The sequence below is a fragment of the Salvia miltiorrhiza genome, chromosome 4 (assembly GCF_028751815.1).
Source record: "Salvia miltiorrhiza cultivar Shanhuang (shh) chromosome 4, IMPLAD_Smil_shh, whole genome shotgun sequence".
NCBI classification, from domain to species: domain Eukaryota; kingdom Viridiplantae; phylum Streptophyta; class Magnoliopsida; order Lamiales; family Lamiaceae; genus Salvia; species Salvia miltiorrhiza.
The window spans coordinates 51,310,179-51,329,521 of record NC_080390.1 but is presented as its reverse complement, the minus strand read 5'-3'; the positions used below and the strand labels follow the sequence as shown (position 1 = coordinate 51,329,521).

The following is a 19,343-nucleotide window of genomic DNA, read 5'->3' as shown; positions in this document are numbered from 1 at the left end:
TTCATTAAAATATTAATATTATTGCATTGTCTATGTTCATCCATATTACGAATATAACTCATTTTCATTTAATTATTTAATGTGTGTAAAACAATCCATATTCATTAATTAATTTAAGCTTTTCCGTCAGCTTTAATTAATTCACATATTATCCAATAGTTAAAATGCTCTAACATTATTATTGCACTTATAATAAATTTCAACTGGTCGAGTTTATAGTACAATAAACTTTATGAACACCTCAAGAGGATATTATCAATACAATAAACCTTATGAGTACCTCAAGGGGATATTATCAACTCGACGCATCAAGATACAATTTTATATAATAATATAATAATAATTCTCAATATTAAATTATCAGTGCCAAAGATACATATATATTGGATTATCAATAATTATCAGCGTAACAATTTTATGAGACCTCGTTCAAAATCATGTAAGTCATTCAGAACATATTTCATTGTGAATCAATTTCAGTTAGGGCTGGTAATTTTCGACACGACACGATACGAAATCGCACGAAATTAATGGGTTAGTGACCCGCACGATAAGGTTCATGTTCTTATCGGATCGATTTGATAAGGACCTGATAATTTCGTGTCGGGTTCGGGTCGAGTTCAGGTAACCTGATAGAATTAATAATTTTAATATTATTATTTTTATTAAATAATTATTCTAAATATTTTTCAGCTTTTAGGGTTTTGACTTTTGAGTCTTTGACACTTTCGTTCCCAGCCCCCAGCGCCACACACTTTCAGGCTCTTGTATTTTTTTTAATTGTCGTGAACAAACAAAATCAAATTCGTATTGTTATCAGGTTGTAATCAAATCGTGTCGTGTCAACACGATTCAAATCGTGTTGTTATCGGGTTCGTGTCGTGATCGGGTTTGAGTAAATCGTGTCGGATTCGTGTTCGTGTCGAGCAATTCCTTAACAGGTCATGTTCAGGTTTGACCTTATCAGGTCGGGTCGATATCAGGTCGATCCGATAACGATCCGACCTGCACGATTTGCCAGCCCTAATTTCAGTGTTATACCACACACAAGTATATATCGTTACTAATAGATTGCTTAAATCTATATAGATTGCAAACTTAGTTTATTCTATATTAGATTATCTATGTGACCTTATCGTCGATCACCACATGATCTTTATATAAAATCTGGACATATTGCAGTATAATCACAAAAAAATACTAATATATAAACAATGAGACAAAAATGTTTATTCTCGTTTATAAATAAATAAGATTAGTACAAGTATACTAGCAACTAAAACATGTTTTTCAGTATACATAATCGGATAATCCTATGTGGTGAAGCAAAAAATAACACCATAAATGAAAACGATAAAAGACACGAGGATTTATGTGGTTCGATCATGAAGATCTACATCCACGGGAGGTTTTCGAGGTTTTTCACTATACTTGGAGAGTTTACATTTTACATGGAGAGCCAAAATGAAAGAAGTATATCCTAAACTAATAATAAAAATCCTATTTATAAGCATCAAAGTAAACTTAACCCATTTGACCCTAAAGCTTCTATTTACAAGCATCAAAGTATATCCTAAACTAATAATGAAAGAAGTATATCCTAAACTAATAATAAAACTCCTATATATAAGCATCAAAGTTGGCCTAAGCCCTTTTACATTAGTCTTTGTCTTTGAGCTGAATCATGGAGGCCGGACTATCAAAGTCGAAGCATAGCTGAGTTGTCGAGGCTGGAAGCCAATGCTGAATTCCCTTTCATTCGAAATAATATTCGAATCCCCACACCACATAAGACCAGCCCTGTAGAAGTCAACGTCGCACAAATTGTTTAAATAACAATAATAATAGCATTAATAACAATAGCATTAATAATAATAATTGAGAGAAATATTCCAACTCTGTTACGCACAACGCTGGTATATATTTTAGTCCTCGTCATTGTGTGAGAGTCTAAAAAATATTAGTTGTCACATGTTAATTGTTTATATCAATATAAAAAAATGGAGCTTTTAATATAAAATTTTCGGATTCTAAATTTACAACACAGTGATTACAATCATAAATGAACTTTTAAATTTTATATTATAAAATTCGTAAATAATATATTTATATAGGGAGTCTTGTGTTACATTACCTCTATTGGAAAAGATGCAACAAAAAAAAAATCATACATTAAAAATTTATAAATATCCCACTAGAAATAAGTTTGATTTGGGATGTATATACTTTTTTTTGAGGGAATTTGAAATGTATATACTTTGTAAAGGGTATAATTCAAAATTTTGAACTACTTAGGACCTTATTTGTTTTGTCACATCATCATTTGTATGAGATTTAAATATTATTTAAATTAAATATAACAGCTAACTTGCAAATCACACAAAAGAGACAAGTTACACTTGATAAACTTCGATATGCCCTACAAGGAATTTGGTGAAATTAACCAACTGCATCAGCCGCAAACACGTACACATAATATAGATATGTGCTATATATTCCTATGCTAATTAATTGCTAAAGTAGATATATCAATTTGTATAATCAGTTGATAATGCTTATTACACAACGACCATAACTCAGATCATGAACATGATAATATGCTTTAGCCAACACAAATACAAATATATGGAATATCGGCGCCACACAATGCGATAAACACAGAATTACATGATTAAGTATCTAAACAACTCAATAAGGAGTATAAAATAAGTGAATTTTTTAATAATAAATTATTAAATAAATTTTCTTATTGTATACACATGAGTGTATCACGACCGCGAAAAAAAATCAGAATATCGACTCAATATATTTTAAATATATCTATATGACTATATTGTTCTATTCAATCACGTAAAACACTCTACAAAGCACATACAATGTCACAATTTATAAAGTTTGGAAGCAGACATTTTGTAAAAAGAGGAAAAAAAAAAAAAAGAAAGATAATTATTAGACGTGTTCATACTTGAGGCAAATGGTAGTTGAGGCGACAAGACAGACAATCTACAAATACAGCCATATTTGACGTTATCGAAAATTAGGGGTGTCGCAGTCGCAGCCACAATTTCTGATACAATTATATTCTCACGATAACAAGCATCTCAATGTTTATGGGCAAACTCGTTTTTCTGCAATTTGCATCCACAATTTAATTTCCTATATCTCCATTGGATGTTTTTAAAAATTTATAAAATATTCCCTCCGTCCCACGAAGCATGACTCAGTTTCCTTTTTGGTTTATCCCACGAAATTTGATCTGTTTCTAAAAATGGCAAAAAATTTACTCTTTATTCACCTTTTCACTTTTTCACCTACCACACTTAACACATAAAATACTAATTTCTTAATTTTCGTGTCCAAAAGAACTAGGTCATGCTTCATGGGATGGAGGGAATATATATTTCAACAACTAAAGAAAAGAACAAGAAAATATATATATCGACTCATAAGGCACTAATAAAAAGTTGAAAATCATGCCAAAGTAATTTATTTTTGAGTGATAGGAAGAATAAATAAAAATAATCAGATAAATAAAAATAATATGATTCAGATTTTAAAAATTAAAATTTATTATTTTTTCTAAAAGTAATTTTTTTAATATACTAGTTAATTTACCATTTTATTTTAATGTATTATTTAATATTAAACTTTTGACCATATTATCCTTTAAATAGTCAATCGGATATTTATTGATGTCTCATAAAAGTCAAAGTAAAATGCCCCCTCGTATAATTAGTAGGGTATATAGGAATATGATTTATTCACAACACATATAGTACTAATTGTGAATTTTCTCCTCGTAAAAAAAGAATAATACGGAAATCATATATAGTTGTACTTAATAGTAATATATTTTAAGAATCCCTTGAATGACACAGATTTTTGTTTTAAATTTTAGGTTTTTACTAACACCCATGAATTGATCTTTTAGTAGTAAATTACCAAGTTTGCTAAAATTGATATGTATTGACCATATAAGAGCATCCGCATTGATCTTACATGATAGTTTAGTTTATGAGGGGGGACCACATGGTGTAAAGAGGCTGCATTAAGGTTACATGATAACCTACATGATTTTTTTAGTTTTGATTTTTATGCTTTTCACTTAAATTTAATTGCTCAAATTTAAATAACACATTTTACTAATAATTAAAATTCCATTAAAATAAAAAACCTAAAAATTACATAAAATAAAATTAAAAACATAATTAAAATTACATAAATTAAAATCCTAGTCTAGATAAGCCCACGACGCTTGAGCATTTCTTGGACCATGTGCTCGTGGGCCATCCTTTGTGCATCGCTCATATGCGATGTATCCAGACTGAGGAGTTGCATATCGAGCTCCCTCTCCTTGGGCTCGTTCTTTTTGGCATACTCGGCGGTGATTTTTTTCAAGTTCTGGTCGGACCGCTCCAATGCCTCTTTGTAGTCCGATGATTGCTCGGAGCTTGCCGCCTTCCCCTTCTCCTTCGCTTTCGCCGCCCTCGCCGCCGCCTTCGCCGCCTTATTCCCAATCGGTCGGGCAGACGAGATCTCCTTGCCCGACGCCGAGGTGGTGAAGGCGCCCTCCTCTGTAGTCTTTGTCCTCTAGGAGGAATGCACGTCTCCCTCGAGATACATCGACTTGAACTTGTGATTGTGCCGGAGAATTTTTCACGCGTTCCAGTAGTTGAAGGAGGCGTTAGTTGCGCTCCGACTTTTGAAGAGGATTTGGACCTTGTCCCGGAGCATATCGTCAGAATGGCCGGAAGGCCACCGGGTGCGCGTCTCCACCCAAATACTCTTCCAGAGCCGCACCTCTTGGGCCATTCGGGTCCAGTGCCCTTGAATCTGGCGGTGCTTGAGGTTGGCGCCGATGAGGGGGTTGACACGGGCGACAATCCTCTTCCAGTATTCGTACCCCTTTTGATTTATCCCACAGGTGGCGTCGTTTGTCTCCTCCATCCAAATTTGGACGATGATGTCCGTCTCCTCAAGGGTGTAGGTATGACGGACAGTCTTTCCTCCGTCATCCTTCGCCTTCTCCTCCTCCGCCACCGGCGCCTGCCTGTCATGCCGGATCTTGTGGGCGACTTCATTCATCCGGCTGCCTTTCTTCGGTTTGACGGCACTATAGGCTGCCGAAGGCATCCCCTCGCCGGATGGAGGAGCATCCCCTAAGTTAAATCTCGACAAATCGAGATGATAGTCGTCGGATAGATCGGGGCACCAATTTAGGTCATAGTAATTTGGGTTGTGTGGATCCATGAAGGGTGTAGAGAGAGGAAGTAAGGAAGATGAAGAAGGTGAAGGGAAAAAAACGAGGAAGAAGAAGAAAAAAAAAAGAGAAGAAAAGAAAAGAAAAAACGGTCAAAAATCCCGCAAATCGAGGTCATCATTTTCAAAATTCGATTTTTTTTAAAGGCGCGTGTAAAACACGTGCCTATCATAAACGGTCGATCGGGCTACACGATAGAACGTGTAGCCCTCGTGTAAGTGAGGGTTGCATCGACTTACACGATAGCAGCCTTACACGAGTAGGCTGCTATCGTGTAATCGATGCGGATGCTCTAACTAATGATTAACGAGTTTATTCCCGAAGTTAGTTGAAACTTTATTTATTTATCTTAATAAGGAGTCTCACTGAACGAATTCGAATTACCTTATACCGCGCGAATAAATTATTATATGATTAATTAATTAAATTCATCTAATTTTTATCACAGGTAGACGAGATTGAACCTCTTGGGAGCGAATTGGAGATTGGAGATATAAGGTGGATTTGGTGAATGGAGAGATAAGGTGGTTCTTGGAGTGGATGGGGAACTAATTACTAACATCTAACATGACTTTGCCCGATCAAAAAAAAAAAAAAAAAAAAAAAAAAAAAAAAAAGACGAGATTGAACCTAAGGCCTCTCACAAAAGATCTACTAATTTTTATCGCAGGCAGACGAAATTGAATTCAAGACCTTTCACAAAAGAGAGTCTTTGAGTGCCTCAACTTTATCACTTGAGCTAGGTTTCATTGGCTAAATTCATCTAAATTTGTTTATACCTTCATCTTTTTGTTTGTATTTTCTCAAGTCACAATTTTTAGGCAGCCGAGACGACCCATATCCCATATGTCACTTTCTATACTTAGTCCTACCTCTTTATTATCCTTGAATTCGGTACCTCCTCATTCCTTAAAGTATTATAAATGCCCTTTGAAATTTCTAATTATTTTATAATTTGCCAAGAAATGTACCAAATATAAGTTGTCATCATTTAGGATAAAATAGTAGAAGAAATTAAAGTACTATCATCTACCACATCATAAAACTACTATACTCGACATGTGTTAACATTGGAGTAAATAGAGAATTAAGATTTATAACTAACATTGTGAGGCTAAAAAAGCCGAGTATATTGGAATTCATGTTATACGAAAACTACTATTACTAAAACCAACAAACTGGTTAATAAGGAATTTATTAAGATTATTTCAATGTGTTGATGATTCACGATTAGTTTCTCAAGAATTACAAGGAGTTTTGATGTCTTTTAATATTTTGGAATGTTGGTAAAACATTTATACCTGGTTGAAAGTATTAATGTAAAACAAACATGTAAAGTTCCCATAGACTTGCCTCTTGTTTTGGATCAAATCTTGATGTTTTGTCGTATGGTTTTTGTTGGAATGTGTTAGTTATAGGCCCTAAGTATTAACGGACCTCCAATTTGTTTAATCTCTATCGAGTTAATTGGTCGGCTTAACTAGATCCAGTTCATCAAGCTCCTCAAACAAATACTAATACATATATATATATTTCAGGAAATAATGAGACAGATCATGTAAAATAAAAATGTTTATTTTTAGGTTAATTTTAATTTGAATGCAAACAGTTTTAGTATCTCTTCTCTTGTAAGTGAAAAAGAATTACCATAAAGCAAACTAGGTCTAAAACATAAATATGCCATTCTTATCTCTTACACGTGTATAATTATTAGGAATCAAGTGAACTATCTAAATACTTACATAAATAATAGTATTGCAATAATGTATAGATTATGATAATGCATTGGTAGCCACAAAAATTATAAAGATTAACGGTTCAAATTATTCATAACATACAGAGAAGTTTTAATCTAATCTTCACTTTAATTAGATTATATTAGAAGATTGGTCATGAATATAAAATTTAAAGTATATATAGTAGGTTAATTGTATGTATTGCTTAAATGGGGATAGATTTGTATGATTGGTTAATTTCCATTTACATATGGTGGGCAGGACCGATGACGTGGCGCATACTCACTCACAAGATCGGGCCTCTAATATTTGGCCGCGTGTCACTTTCACCGGCGCCGCGGCACACCCTAAACGAGAGACTGTAAAACGATTTATAAACGGCGGTGAAAGATTAGGGCAAATTATTTATTGAGAACGAAAGCTCTCGATCGAATCCACACAGTGCGTGAGAATTTTCCAAGGTTTTACATGCATAATTGATTCATAGTCCAGCCTACATTTTTATATGTAGGCGTAGAGAGAGAGAGTAGATTATAGTGTAGTGAGAGAGAAACACGTAAACGAATACAGTCCAAGCGTACAACGAAGGATACAGGGGTGAACACGACGCTTCCACTCACCACCACCGCCACAGTTTCCTTTCCCATTCGCCAATTAAACTAGTTTTCCATTGGTTATACGTCGCCCTCTTTCATTTGGATAGACGACCAGTTTTGTTCATTATTGGACTCTATAATTGATTCATGCTCTGTTGGAGATTTACAATTGCTGCCGCACCCTTATTCCCAAAATGGCGACTTCTCCAGCTACCGGATTCAGCTTGGAAGGGATCGATCATGTCCAGGATTTTCCATGGGTCTGAATATGCTGCTTCTTTATTCTGTCTCTCTGTGTGTGACTTGATGTTTGTATGTATAACTGGATGGTATTCATTGGTGTAGCAGAATGGGGAAGGATCATCAATGTCATGGGAGCGGTATAGCCATCTCTACGACCTCATGCACAGGGGAAACACGGCATTTCGTGAAGACCGATTGGATCAGGTTATCTGCCGTCCTTCTTGCTGAGCCCTTTATTTTATTCCAATTTTTTCTTTAATTGGGTAAGGTCTATATGTATGGTTTTCTTTGAAAATTTGGACTTCTTTGTGGAACACATCGGTCTTATTGTGTGGAATTGGATAAGTGTTACTTAGTTGGTGGTTTAGTTGGATTTTCTGTTCTCTATCCTATGAGGTCACTTGCATTGGCATTCAGAGGGCTTGGCCTTATGCTTTAGGCTGTTGCGGTGTTTCCATGGAGGAGTTCTTAAATGGTGTTTTTATTACTGGTTGAAGTCGAAGCATTTACCCGCTCTTGTCCGTTATCATGCAAGTCATGTCTATTGAGATTTTGGAAGACGAGTGCCAGAATAATCTCAATAATGCAAGAAGCATAATTTTGTTCAGACACTGATTGATTTGTATTTTGAAGTAATGCTGGAAATCTTTGTGGGATGATGCTCCATACTTCTTGAATCTGTTTGACTCCAATCAGAAGCTAATGTGAAGAACATTCCATGGCAAGCTAAAGCCTTAGAAAGGTTACATATATAAAGCAGTAGATGATAAACATTTCACTCCTAGGGAATAAGCAACACTGTATTTGGAGAATTAGGTGTTAGCCTTGGGAACATAAGACATTGGCATGTCTTTGAAGGTTCATTGACATTGGTGGCTCAAAATCTGTTTATTGGCTATGGTCTGGTATTGGTGAAACATGAACAAAGTAGTCCTTTAGGACTTCAGAAATATTATTCAATTCTTGCTGCTTGTTGAAGATGTATTTGGATCACATGGGTGCTTTATATTCTATTTTGATGCTGCAAGATTGCACTTTTATTAAGATGATTGGAACAATATAAGTTGGGGAATGATGGTTGATACAGTAGGAGCCTAATCATGTTCACTTGATAATCATTGTTTCTTATGATGCTGAGAAAGCACCGCTAATTCCAATTCATGCAATTTTTTTTATTTTTTTTTTCATTTCATCCAATTATAGGTTTCATATATTAAACGCCAGAGTAGTAGGTTTTGCTTAAATATTATCAGCCATTTGATCAACAGAATTCCCCACTCTGAAAATGTTGATCATCCACTAGTTTTCATCACACATAAAGCTATTTTCATGTACTCTGGAGATTCAGGGTACACTGGTATGGATTGTTGTGAGAGAACATCTCTAATTGCACCAAGTCTCTGATTTTCTTTACCTATCTACCCTACATTTTTTAAAGGAGTAATACATAAATAAGTTGTTGAGGTTTCATTTTTTTTTTTTTTTTGTAATTGGGTCCTCAGAACATTCTGGGTATTGGAAATGAGTCAAATGACATCCATTGGTAGTTGTTACTTGTGAAGTTATTGCAGGTTAACTTAAGTAACATCATAATCATTTTTACATTGAATTTCTTAGGTTTAAGCTCTATCAGGTGAGTAATGCTAGTTGGTGCTAGCCTAGTAAATTTATTTAGTGCTGTGCATTTAGTCTACAGAAAATGGTCGGACCACATATCAACACTTGTAGTTTATATATTTGTTTAGTGCTAGGCATAGTAAATGGGTATGTCTTTCTGGATAGTACACACGAACTTGCTGTCAACTTATCATCTTAATGTTCAATTTTATCAGGCAATTGAGTTATATTCAAGAGCTAACCACATTAAGCCTGGTGATTCTATTATTCTGAGCAACCGATGTGCTGCCTATCTCCGGTATGTGGTGCTTAACAATAATTTATCATGACAGTGTTTATGAGCTATCTGTCTAATCAATTTGATTGGTACAATTAGGTTTTTGTTTTCTTGTTTTTTCATCTGAATCATTCCCCAGGATTAGCCAGTTCCTCAGAAGCAGGCCTCCTTCTGCTTCAGAATACAGGCCATTGAATGGGTTGGATCCAACAACTCATGCTGGGGTGTGTTCTCATATCTTAGTGTTCCTTGTAATTATTCTTTCTCCATCTTTTCCTGAGATGTCCTATTAATTTCACGTTTAAAATGTTTTAGCTTGCACTGAATGATGCAGAGAAGGTGATGAATCTGCAAAGTAACCTAGCAACCTCCTACATTCTTAAGGCTAATGCTCTTATCCTGGTAAGAATGCCTTTTTGCTTTAGTTTGCTTCCAACCCGACAAGTTGTGGTTGGTATCGACTTTTATCAGCTTAAGACTAACTGAAAAATACATGATACTCAGGAAAATTTCTTTCATGTTTAAGTTCACATATTCCTCAACAATTCACAATTGACAGACATTTATCAGCTTAGTAGCAACTGGAAAATGACATCATACTCACGAAAATTTCTTTCATGATTAGGTTTACCACAGTTAACAATTGATATATCTCTGCATCTAAAGTTGTGTATGTACAATCTTATAGAATAGGCAATTTGCTTTCTACTGCCTTTTATTGTTATTCTCATATATGCATTTATGGGTTTTCTTGGTGCTGCATCTTGCTGTGTGGTGTAATGTCATCCCTTATTTCTCTTTCTGTCAGTTGGAAAAGTATGAGCTGGCTCAAGATGTTATTCGTTCGGGCCTTCAGATTGATCCTCAAAGGTAATTAGAGGGGTCCTTCTCAACTTGTATTTGATATCATACTGGCTATATTTTTCCTATTTATAAACTTGTGATTAATCACTTAATTGTATCTGTCTGTAGTAATGCACTTTCAAATTTAGAGAAGAAAATAGCCAATACTTTTTCAAGGAGAAGCCATGAAAATCCTCAGCACACAGATGATTATGATTGCACTCTATGTTTGAAGTTACTGTACGAACCAATCACAACTCCTTGTGGGCATTCTTTCTGTCGGTCTTGCATGTTTCAGACTATGGACCGAGGTGCTATTTCCTGTCTCCTCTTTGTTTACCTTTCTCCATTTTCTACATCGATATTGTTTCAGTAACATCTATGATTCTGTTTATTGTTTCAATGATGCACTTTTTATTCATATCTTGCATACTTATTTTCAGGTAACAGATGTCCTTTGTGTCGTACTGTTTTGTTTATTAGTCCCAGGACATGTGCAATCAGGTTAGTTTTCTACTGTTATACTTGCTGCTGAGTATTAGAAAGTTTGAATGTGGCTCATTTATTATCAATAAGCTTATTTAAGGCTTAATTGAGTCTTTTAGATATATATTCTACCCCCAAAAATATTCTTATGTTACTAGTTACTACACGAGCTTGAACAAACTTCTAAAAAATTGATCTACGACTAGCATGGCTCATCAGGAACTTCATTTTTTTAAATCCCCAGTTAACCCCAGGAATTTAGAATATTAATATAGAGATTAAATTGAGGTTTATGCATGGCATGGCTGTTCTTAGAGTTAAGTGTTATTTGGATCTTGATTTTAGATTTTTACAGATCCGTACTATCGGCAAGCACACAGAAGCACATTACCGATATGACATATATAACTTATCAGTTGCTTGGCATTTGCAGTGTCACATTGAACAACATATAGAGAAGAGCTTTCCAGAGGAATATGCAGAGAGGAAATTGGAGCAACTCAGTTTAACAAACCCTGGTCCTGATTTGTTGCCTCTTTTTGCTATGGATGTTATCCTACCGTGCCAGAAATTACAGCTTAACATTTTTGAACCGCGTTATAGACTTATGGTGAGCTGATCAAATTGCCCCTGGATGCCATTATTTCAGACGATTTTTAGCTCTGAAGATCTGAACTCCCTCTTTACATTTTGTCCTATCTATAAAGGCAGTGATTAAGGATGTTAGAGAACTAAAAGTTTCAAGGGGATATTTATAGTATATCTAGGGAGTTTTTCCAATCCAAGAGATGATTGCTTTTACCCTTTTAAATAGGTCAAACCACATGGATGTCGTTTGTAATTGACCTTTAAATCCTATTTAACTGTCAGATCAGCTTCTTCTGCCACCCTAATATGAAAATGTGATATCCTTAGCCTAGCTAAAAAAGAGACTTCTGCTGGTTATATCTGAAAGAATATAAATGAATAATTATCTGATCCTAGAATTTTTGTCAATTCAATATAACGGCGGTCTGTGGTAGTTTGGGCAGCAAGTTGGTCTGATTTAAGTGCGTATAGGTTTAATAACTATCTTGTTGCTGGCTGATTTTAAGTCCCACGTTTTGTGTCACAACAGGTGAGGAGGATAATGGAAGGAAATCGCCGGATGGGAATGGTATGATGTTATTTGATTTGTTTCTTCATTCTTATGTTATAACAACTGTTAGGGTCCAATGTATATGCTCATTTTTTTTCCTGCCTGTTGTTTATGATATATGGTGCAGGTTGTGATTGACTCATCAACTGGTTCAGTTGTTGATTATGCATGTGAGGTGGAGATTACGGAGTAGGTGATTGCTAATTGTTGGACCATGCTTCTACAATTTTGTATTCTTTTATTTGGGTATTTTGTTTTGTTTGATCCCCCCTCCCCCCTTTCCTTTTACTTTTTCCTGGGGAATATGGGTTGCTTTCATTGACACTAAACTTCCTTAATACGTATGATCACTTGTTCTATTATTAATGCAGCTGCGAGCCTCTTCCAGATGGGCGTTTCTTTTTAGAGGTAAAATTATGAGTAAGCTTAATTATGTGCATTTGTTTCTAAATAAATTTGGTATAAGAAACAGTTAATGGATGCAGGTTGAAAGCCGGCGGAGATGTCGCATCATTCGAAATTGGGATCAAGATGGGTAAAAATTTTCACTACTTTCTAGCGATCATTTCGTACGTCAGCATAGCTGCTGATTCACTCTTTAATTTATCATTGGATCTGAAGGTACCGCATAGCCGAGGTTGAATGGGTAGATGACATATATCCGCCAGAGGGAACTGAGAGAAATGATGTGAGTACTTACTGACATTTGTATTTCCTATTTTTCATAATTACCTAAAATAAATACAACCACACGCAGAAGAACAAACATTATTATCCTCATTCTTCGAGTAGAAAATTGAGTGCTACACTATGCTTCAATTGTCGTCGTTTTCTCTGCTTCTGCATTTCCTCAAAAGAAGTTAGTTCGTCTCATCTTACAGTTGCTGGAGATGACACATAAGGCAGCAGTTTTTGCTCGCCAATGGATTAAGGAGGCACAAGAAGCAGCACAAGGGGGTAATTGTGTGATAGTTTTTATATGATGTTTGGTCGTGTTTCCTAAATCCAATGTTTTTCTTCAACTTCTGAAAAAATGCCCCCCTCCCCTCCAGATAGAATAAGGCTTGCAGAGCTTTTTAAAGCCGAAGGGTTGATGCCCCTCACACGTGATCCTGAGCGCTTCAGTTTTTGGGTAAGCTATGCTTCTTAATCCACATCTTAGTCGAATCATAACTGTTGGCCTGCCCGATTATGCAGCTTGCTACATTGACAAATCGTAGGCCGTCAGAGAGATTAGAGCTCCTTCGGCTTAGAGATACTCGGGAGGTACCCAGGACGATTATTTTCTTTATTTATTGCTTCCCAATGTCTCATCTAAATTGCGTTGGTTGGGTTGTTGCAGAGGATTACAAGATGTCTTCTTTTTATGAAGGCGGAAGAGCAAGGATGTAGATTGCAGTGAAAGGCAATTCAACATGGTGTTGTTTGACAATTTGATTGTTGACATTCTTTTCATTTACAGGCTTATTCATTGATCCACATAGTAGAAGTGGATTTAAAAATGTGGGAAAGGGGAAAGAGAATCATGTTATTGTTATCGCATACTGTAAAAATCCAAGGCAAGATACTAACATGCAGTAAATAGTATAGCAATTCCAGTTTTGGTGCGTGTATAACTATTCTCTTCCCTGCCGTTTAATATGAGTATGACACAAGGATAAATATTAGATTTTCACCTGTGTAAGGATAATTGCAAAAAAGCATCAAACATTTTGAAAAAATCACGTGTATCAAAAATGTCTACAATGAAAAAGTACCAAACGTATTTAAAAATCACAAATGTGCAGCATCTGGTCGATGACGACCTCAAATTAAGAATACTAGATTTTTGTTTAATGTTGGTCAACATGTACTATTATAGATTTTAATTAATTTGTCTTGAATTTATTTTTTTAATTACATGCACTTCTATTTTTGAAAGACAATTAAAATGTATTTATCTTTTCATAAATGCACTTTTGTAGATTTTAATTTGCACCAATTGTTTTAGATTTTAATTTGCACCAATTGTTTTTTTTTTTCAAGTATATGCACTTGTATTCTTGAAAAGGAAAATGAATTGCATTTCATCTTTTCAATATTTTCATATATACACTTCTATAAATTTAAATCTTTCTTTTTCATACATATAATTCTATCTTCGAAAGACAATTGAATTGCATTTTAATTTTTTCGTACATGCATTTCTATAGATTTCAACTTGCACTAACATATGCAGTTAATAACCATACATGTGTTATTGTTGAATTTATGTTTGTTATTTTTGTTTTCGAAGTCTTATTAAATCTTGACGAAAATAAAGTCTTATTAAATCTGGTATTAGACATATAAAAATATTTACCTAGGCTGTTAGTGGGCAATTCCGGTATTCTTAAAGTTATAAGCATTATTGGGTTTCTCTCAGCGCCTCCAGAGTTATATCGTGCCTTTGGTATTGTTTAATGATGAAGATTTGTTAGGTATTGTTTTCAAGTCCCTTTGGCTAGGGGTGTAATTGAACCGCGCCGAATCGAGTCGAATCTCGAACTTTGTTTATCGAATATTGTGAGGCTCACGAACTTAATCGAGCCTATATGAACTTTCTAAATTTATATTTATATTCAAAATATTAATTATTTTATTTTAAAAATAAATTATTTCATTAAAAATAATAAATATATTAATTATTTTCTTATAACAAGCAGAGATAATTAGAGATTTAATACAATTATTATTAATTTTAACAGATAAATATAAATTGTACCTACTAATAATTTATATTTTTCAACTTGAATCACTTAACGAACGTGTTCACGAGCTAATAAGCAGAATACTACCAAGCTCAAATTTGGTTTGTTTATTTATCGAACTTCTGTAAACGAACTTATACGAACTTTTTTCGAGGCGAACTCCGAATAATTTGTAAGTGGCTTGTTTACAGCCTATCTTTGGCGTATTATTTTGAGGTTTGGGTATGAAGTGTTGGGATACTTGGGCTTTGGTATTATTTTGAGGTTTAGCTTTTTTTTTTTGATAAGGAAAGTAAATATTATAGAACGAAAAGGCACCAGTAGTACCAAGAAGATTACAAAATCATCGGTGGTTCATCATTCGACATCCACCTATGAATCCCAACTCCATCGTTAACAAATCCAAAAATTCTACCCCAACTCCACACTCTAGCTTTGATTTCTCCAAACAAGTTTGCACTCTCCCATCTTTTGTTCTCAAATCTACTCTCATTACGCATTTTCCAAATAAGCCAAGTAGTACAACACCAAAGAGCCATCAAGAGCTTCTTATTTCTTTTCCGGCCACTCAAACTAGTAAAGAACTGAAAGTGCGAGGACACGTCATATGGCTGCGCCATGCTAACTCCGAGCCATTGAAAGATTGCTTCCCATACCTTTGAGGTCTTTGGACAGTGGATCAACAAGTGGTTCGTGGATTCCTGCCGATGAAAACAGGCGTTACATCCCACCTCAACTTCACACAACATCACATTTCTTCTCGAGAGATTGTCACACGTCGGAATTCTGTTCTTCAAAATTCTCCATGCGGTAAGCTTGACTTTGTTTGGAATAGGGATCTTCCACACCTTCGTACTCATATCAGTTTCCTCCACCGTCTCCGTAGTCTCATTTGCTTGATCTTTAATAGCTTCATAAGCGGACTTGGTTGTAAAGCCTCTCTCAATGTCGCCACTCCATGTCCATCCGTCCTTGTTACCTGCACACAGATTAGTACCAGAAACAAGGCTAAGCAACTCCGAAACTCCTTCCCTCTCTCTGTCAAATAGCTCTCTTCTCCACCTTAAATCCCAACACCATCCATTATCAGTCCATTCCCCAACTTCACAGATTGCAGCTTCTTTATTCGCACTCAACTGAAAAAGTCTAGGAAAAGTAAACTTCAACGGCTTTTGTCCAACCCACCACTGACTCCAGAATTTAAAGGTCTTCCCATCCCCCACCTTTGGCTTCAAATTTTGAACAAACCAAAAATTGCTCGCCCCACCCGCCGCCGAAACGATCTTCGGCCACCACCCATCTCTAAATCTACCTTTCCCCGCGTTTTCCAGACCTGTCTCTCCCCACTCAACCTCACCATAAATGGACCTAACAATTTTAGCCCAAAGCATGTCCCTTCCAGTAAGGTACCGCCACAACCATTTAACGACAAGTGCCTGATTAAACCACTCAATATTTTTAAGCCCCAAGCCTCCTTCATCTTTTGAAGCACAAAGCACCTTCCATTTCACCCAAGCAATCGCACTTTTACTAGAACCCCCTCCCCACAGAAAATTACCAAGTAAAGCATTTAGAGAACTCACAATTGATTTTGGTAAACAGGTAAAAGAGAGCTGGTAAATCGGTATAGATTGAAGCACAGCCTTCACCAAGGTCACTCGGCCCGCGAGAGAGAACTTCCCATTTTTCCACGAATCGATTTTCTTTCTCACCTTTTCAACCAAGTATTTCCAATCAGCAACCTTTTTGCCCTTGCTACCCACTTTAATACCGAGGTAATTGAAAGGTAAGGAGCCTACATCACAACCCAAAACAGCCGCCATCCTCTCGATCTTATCCTCCTCGACCCCAACTCCGAAGAGACAACATTTTTTGAAATTCACAGCAAGCCCTGACAGTAGCTGGAACACTCTGAGAATCCTTTTAACTGCCACTGCATTTCTTTCATCATCCTCCATTAAGAAGACCGTATCATCGGCGTATTGGAGGTGCGGAATTGAAATGAAATCATTTCCTACCTTTACCGGGTTAATCAGCTCCTTCTCAACAGCTCTCGTGATCAAAGAGTGGAGCCCCTCCGCTGCAATAAGAAAGAGAAATGGGGAAAGCGGATCCCCCTGCCGTAATCCTCTTTTTAAACACACCTCACCAGATGGAGATCCATTCACCAAAATATTCGTCGTCGCCGAGGAGATACAACCTCGGATCCATTTCCTCCATAATGGTACAAAATCCATTCTTTCAAGCATTAAATCCAAGAAATCCCACTCGACGGAGTCATATGCTTTCGCGAAATCCACCTTGAAGATAATCCTCCCTTTTCTCTTCTTAGTAGCCTCCGCGATTGCTTCATTTAGAACCACGACCCCATCAAGGATGTAACGGCCGCCAATGAAAGCACTCTGATTATCCGAAATAACTGAATCCATGACCTGTTTCATCCTATTCGCCAAAACCTTCGCAATGACTTTGTAGAGGCTACAAATAAGTGAAATAGGCCTAAACTCCTCAAGTGAGCAAGCTCCTTCTTTTTTAGGAATGAGAACGATGAATGAAGAGTTACATCCCCGAGGGATTTTGCCATTGGTGTGAAATTCAGTCATCACCTTTAAAAAATCTTTCTTGATAATCTCCCATGACGTTTTCCAGAACTTGAGGTTAAAACCATCCGGTCCTGGGCTCTTGTCACCGTCACAGCTCCAAATGGCCTCTTTAATTTCTGATTCTGAAAAATTTTTGATCAGCTCCGCATTATTCTCTGCAGAAACTCGCCGAGCAGTGAAATCTCCCGGTATCATAGGTAGGACGCGCGGCGTCTTCTTGAAGTGATTCTCGAAGAACGTTTTGACGTTCTCCTTAATGTTCTTTGGATCTTCGATCCAGTAGCCCCCAACATCAAGCCCTGCAATTTCATTCTTCTTTCTTCTCCCAACAATTGCTTTGTGATAAAAACTAGTATTCAGATCGCCCTCCTTGACCCATTTGACTTTCGCCTTTTGTTGGAGAAGACTACATTTTTCTTTGGATTTAAGGAAAATCTTTGCTCGTAATTCATTTCTCCTGATTGTCTCACTCTCCTCAAGACCAAAGGTGTCATCAAAAATGTCCAGCTCCTGAAGTTCATCCTTAAGATCTGTCAATCCGTGCTCAATGTTGCCATAAATCCTCAGATTCCACTCTTTCAACGCACTCTTCACCAATTTCAATTTCTCTTTGAACACAAAGCAGCTCCATCCTTCAATTTTAGCTTCATCCCAAGATTTTCTTACCAACGCGTAAAAATCTGGGTGGGAGAGCCAAGAATTGAGGAACCTAAAAGGTTTGGGTCCCCAGTTCTTGGTTTTTGTAGTCAGGAAGATCGGACAATGATCCGACACTGATCTCTGAAGCCCCCTTCCGACTGTGTCCGGCCATTCCTGCATCCATTTCTCGTTGACCATAAATCTGTCTAGTTTGCTCTTACATCCTCCACCAGGTTGATACCACGTAAACTTTCTCCCCTGTGTTCTGATTTCCAGCAGATTACTTTGCCTAATAAAAGTGTCAAAAGACCTTGCATCTGCTTGATTAAAGACAGCACCTTTCCCCACCCTTTCTCCCGGATCACGCACTGCGTTGAAATCGCCAAGAAAACACAGGCAAGAGTCTTTGTTTTGAAGAGCAATGAGCTGTAATGTATCCCACAAAGATTCCTTTTCGGTGGTTCCCATGGGCGCATACACATTAACAAAACAACAATGCAGGCCTCCTTGTAGCCAAATCCCATTAACAATAACAGCCCCCGTCACGTTCCATTTACTAGTTGCCACAAACTTATCCTTACTCCAGACCGATAGTATTCCACCCGATCTGCCTTCTGACTCCCTCACAGCCCAATCAAAATTACTCCTCCCCCACCACTTATCACACATTGAGGAACAGAAAATTTCCATTTTGGTTTCCTGAACAAAACAAAAATCTAAAGCATTTTTCCTAACCAATTCTCCGATATCACTCTGTTTAATGGAACTCCCCAAGCCTCTAATGTTGTAAGATAAAATATTCATTAAAAACCTGTTTCCATATCACCCACGACCTTTGGATGTCCTGCCTTTGCTCTTTGCTCCTTCAATTGCTCGATCATGACTGCGTCTTGGTGATTGCTCGACAAACCCAACTTCTTGGCAAAGAGCCATGTTCTTGTATCTTCATCTCTCTCCGAATTCTCCCAATCCGCCTCAGTAGATCGCGAGCCGCTTCCATTCTTGCCCATCTCACCCTCTGATTCAATATCAGCAATGAAATTGCCCCAAACTTGATGCTGATTTTCGGTTGCTTTTGATTTCTGAATTTTCTTCCTCGAAACTCCTCCTCGTCTGTTCGCCGTTCCTTTCTTAGAAACAACCCCCGCAGTGAGAGAATCTGGTACCCTCGAGGAT

The 19,343-nt window shown here is 36.6% G+C and overlaps 2 protein-coding genes across 2 annotated transcripts; one reads left to right on the top strand and one right to left on the bottom strand.

The window, feature by feature from the left end:
- The first annotated feature begins 7,371 nt into the window (after positions 1–7,371).
- LOC131020378 (uncharacterized) lies at positions 7,372–13,812 on the top strand. Its single transcript, XM_057949147.1, is given in 19 exon segments — positions 7,372–7,852; positions 7,938–8,039; positions 9,668–9,750; positions 9,869–9,953; positions 10,045–10,131; positions 10,538–10,599; positions 10,702–10,883; positions 11,016–11,076; positions 11,492–11,505; positions 11,508–11,668; positions 12,176–12,214; positions 12,324–12,385; positions 12,568–12,604; positions 12,682–12,731; positions 12,818–12,884; positions 13,078–13,153; positions 13,249–13,328; positions 13,394–13,462; positions 13,539–13,812. Coding segments are annotated over 19 exon segments (1,443 nt in total). The 5' UTR covers positions 7,372–7,786; the 3' UTR covers positions 13,599–13,812.
- Positions 13,813–15,781: 1,969 nt separating this feature from the next.
- Positions 15,782–18,836, bottom strand: LOC131023581 (uncharacterized). The gene is made up of 4 exons (XM_057953126.1): positions 17,939–18,836; positions 17,532–17,827; positions 17,226–17,381; positions 15,782–15,904 (listed from the first exon to the last, which is right to left on the bottom strand). Exons 1-4 carry the CDS (start codon positions 18,834–18,836, stop codon positions 15,782–15,784), a joined length of 1,473 nt encoding a protein of 490 aa, XP_057809109.1.
- Positions 18,837–19,343: the final 507 nt, after the last annotated feature.

Excerpts from the sequence above, each read along its gene's own strand:
- LOC131023581 (XM_057953126.1), bottom strand. The coding sequence starts at position 18,836 with ATGTGTGATAAGTGGTGGGGGAGGAGTAATTTTGATTGGGCTGTGAGG. Across the intron at positions 17,382-17,531 it reads TCAAGAAAGATTTTTTAAAG|GTTTTGGCGAATAGGATGAA; the intron begins GTGATGACTGAA and ends GTCATTGCGAAG. Across the intron at positions 15,905-17,225 it reads AAGGGAGGATTATCTTCAAG|GTAACAAGGACGGATGGACA; the intron begins GTGGATTTCGCG and ends ATCTGTGTGCAG.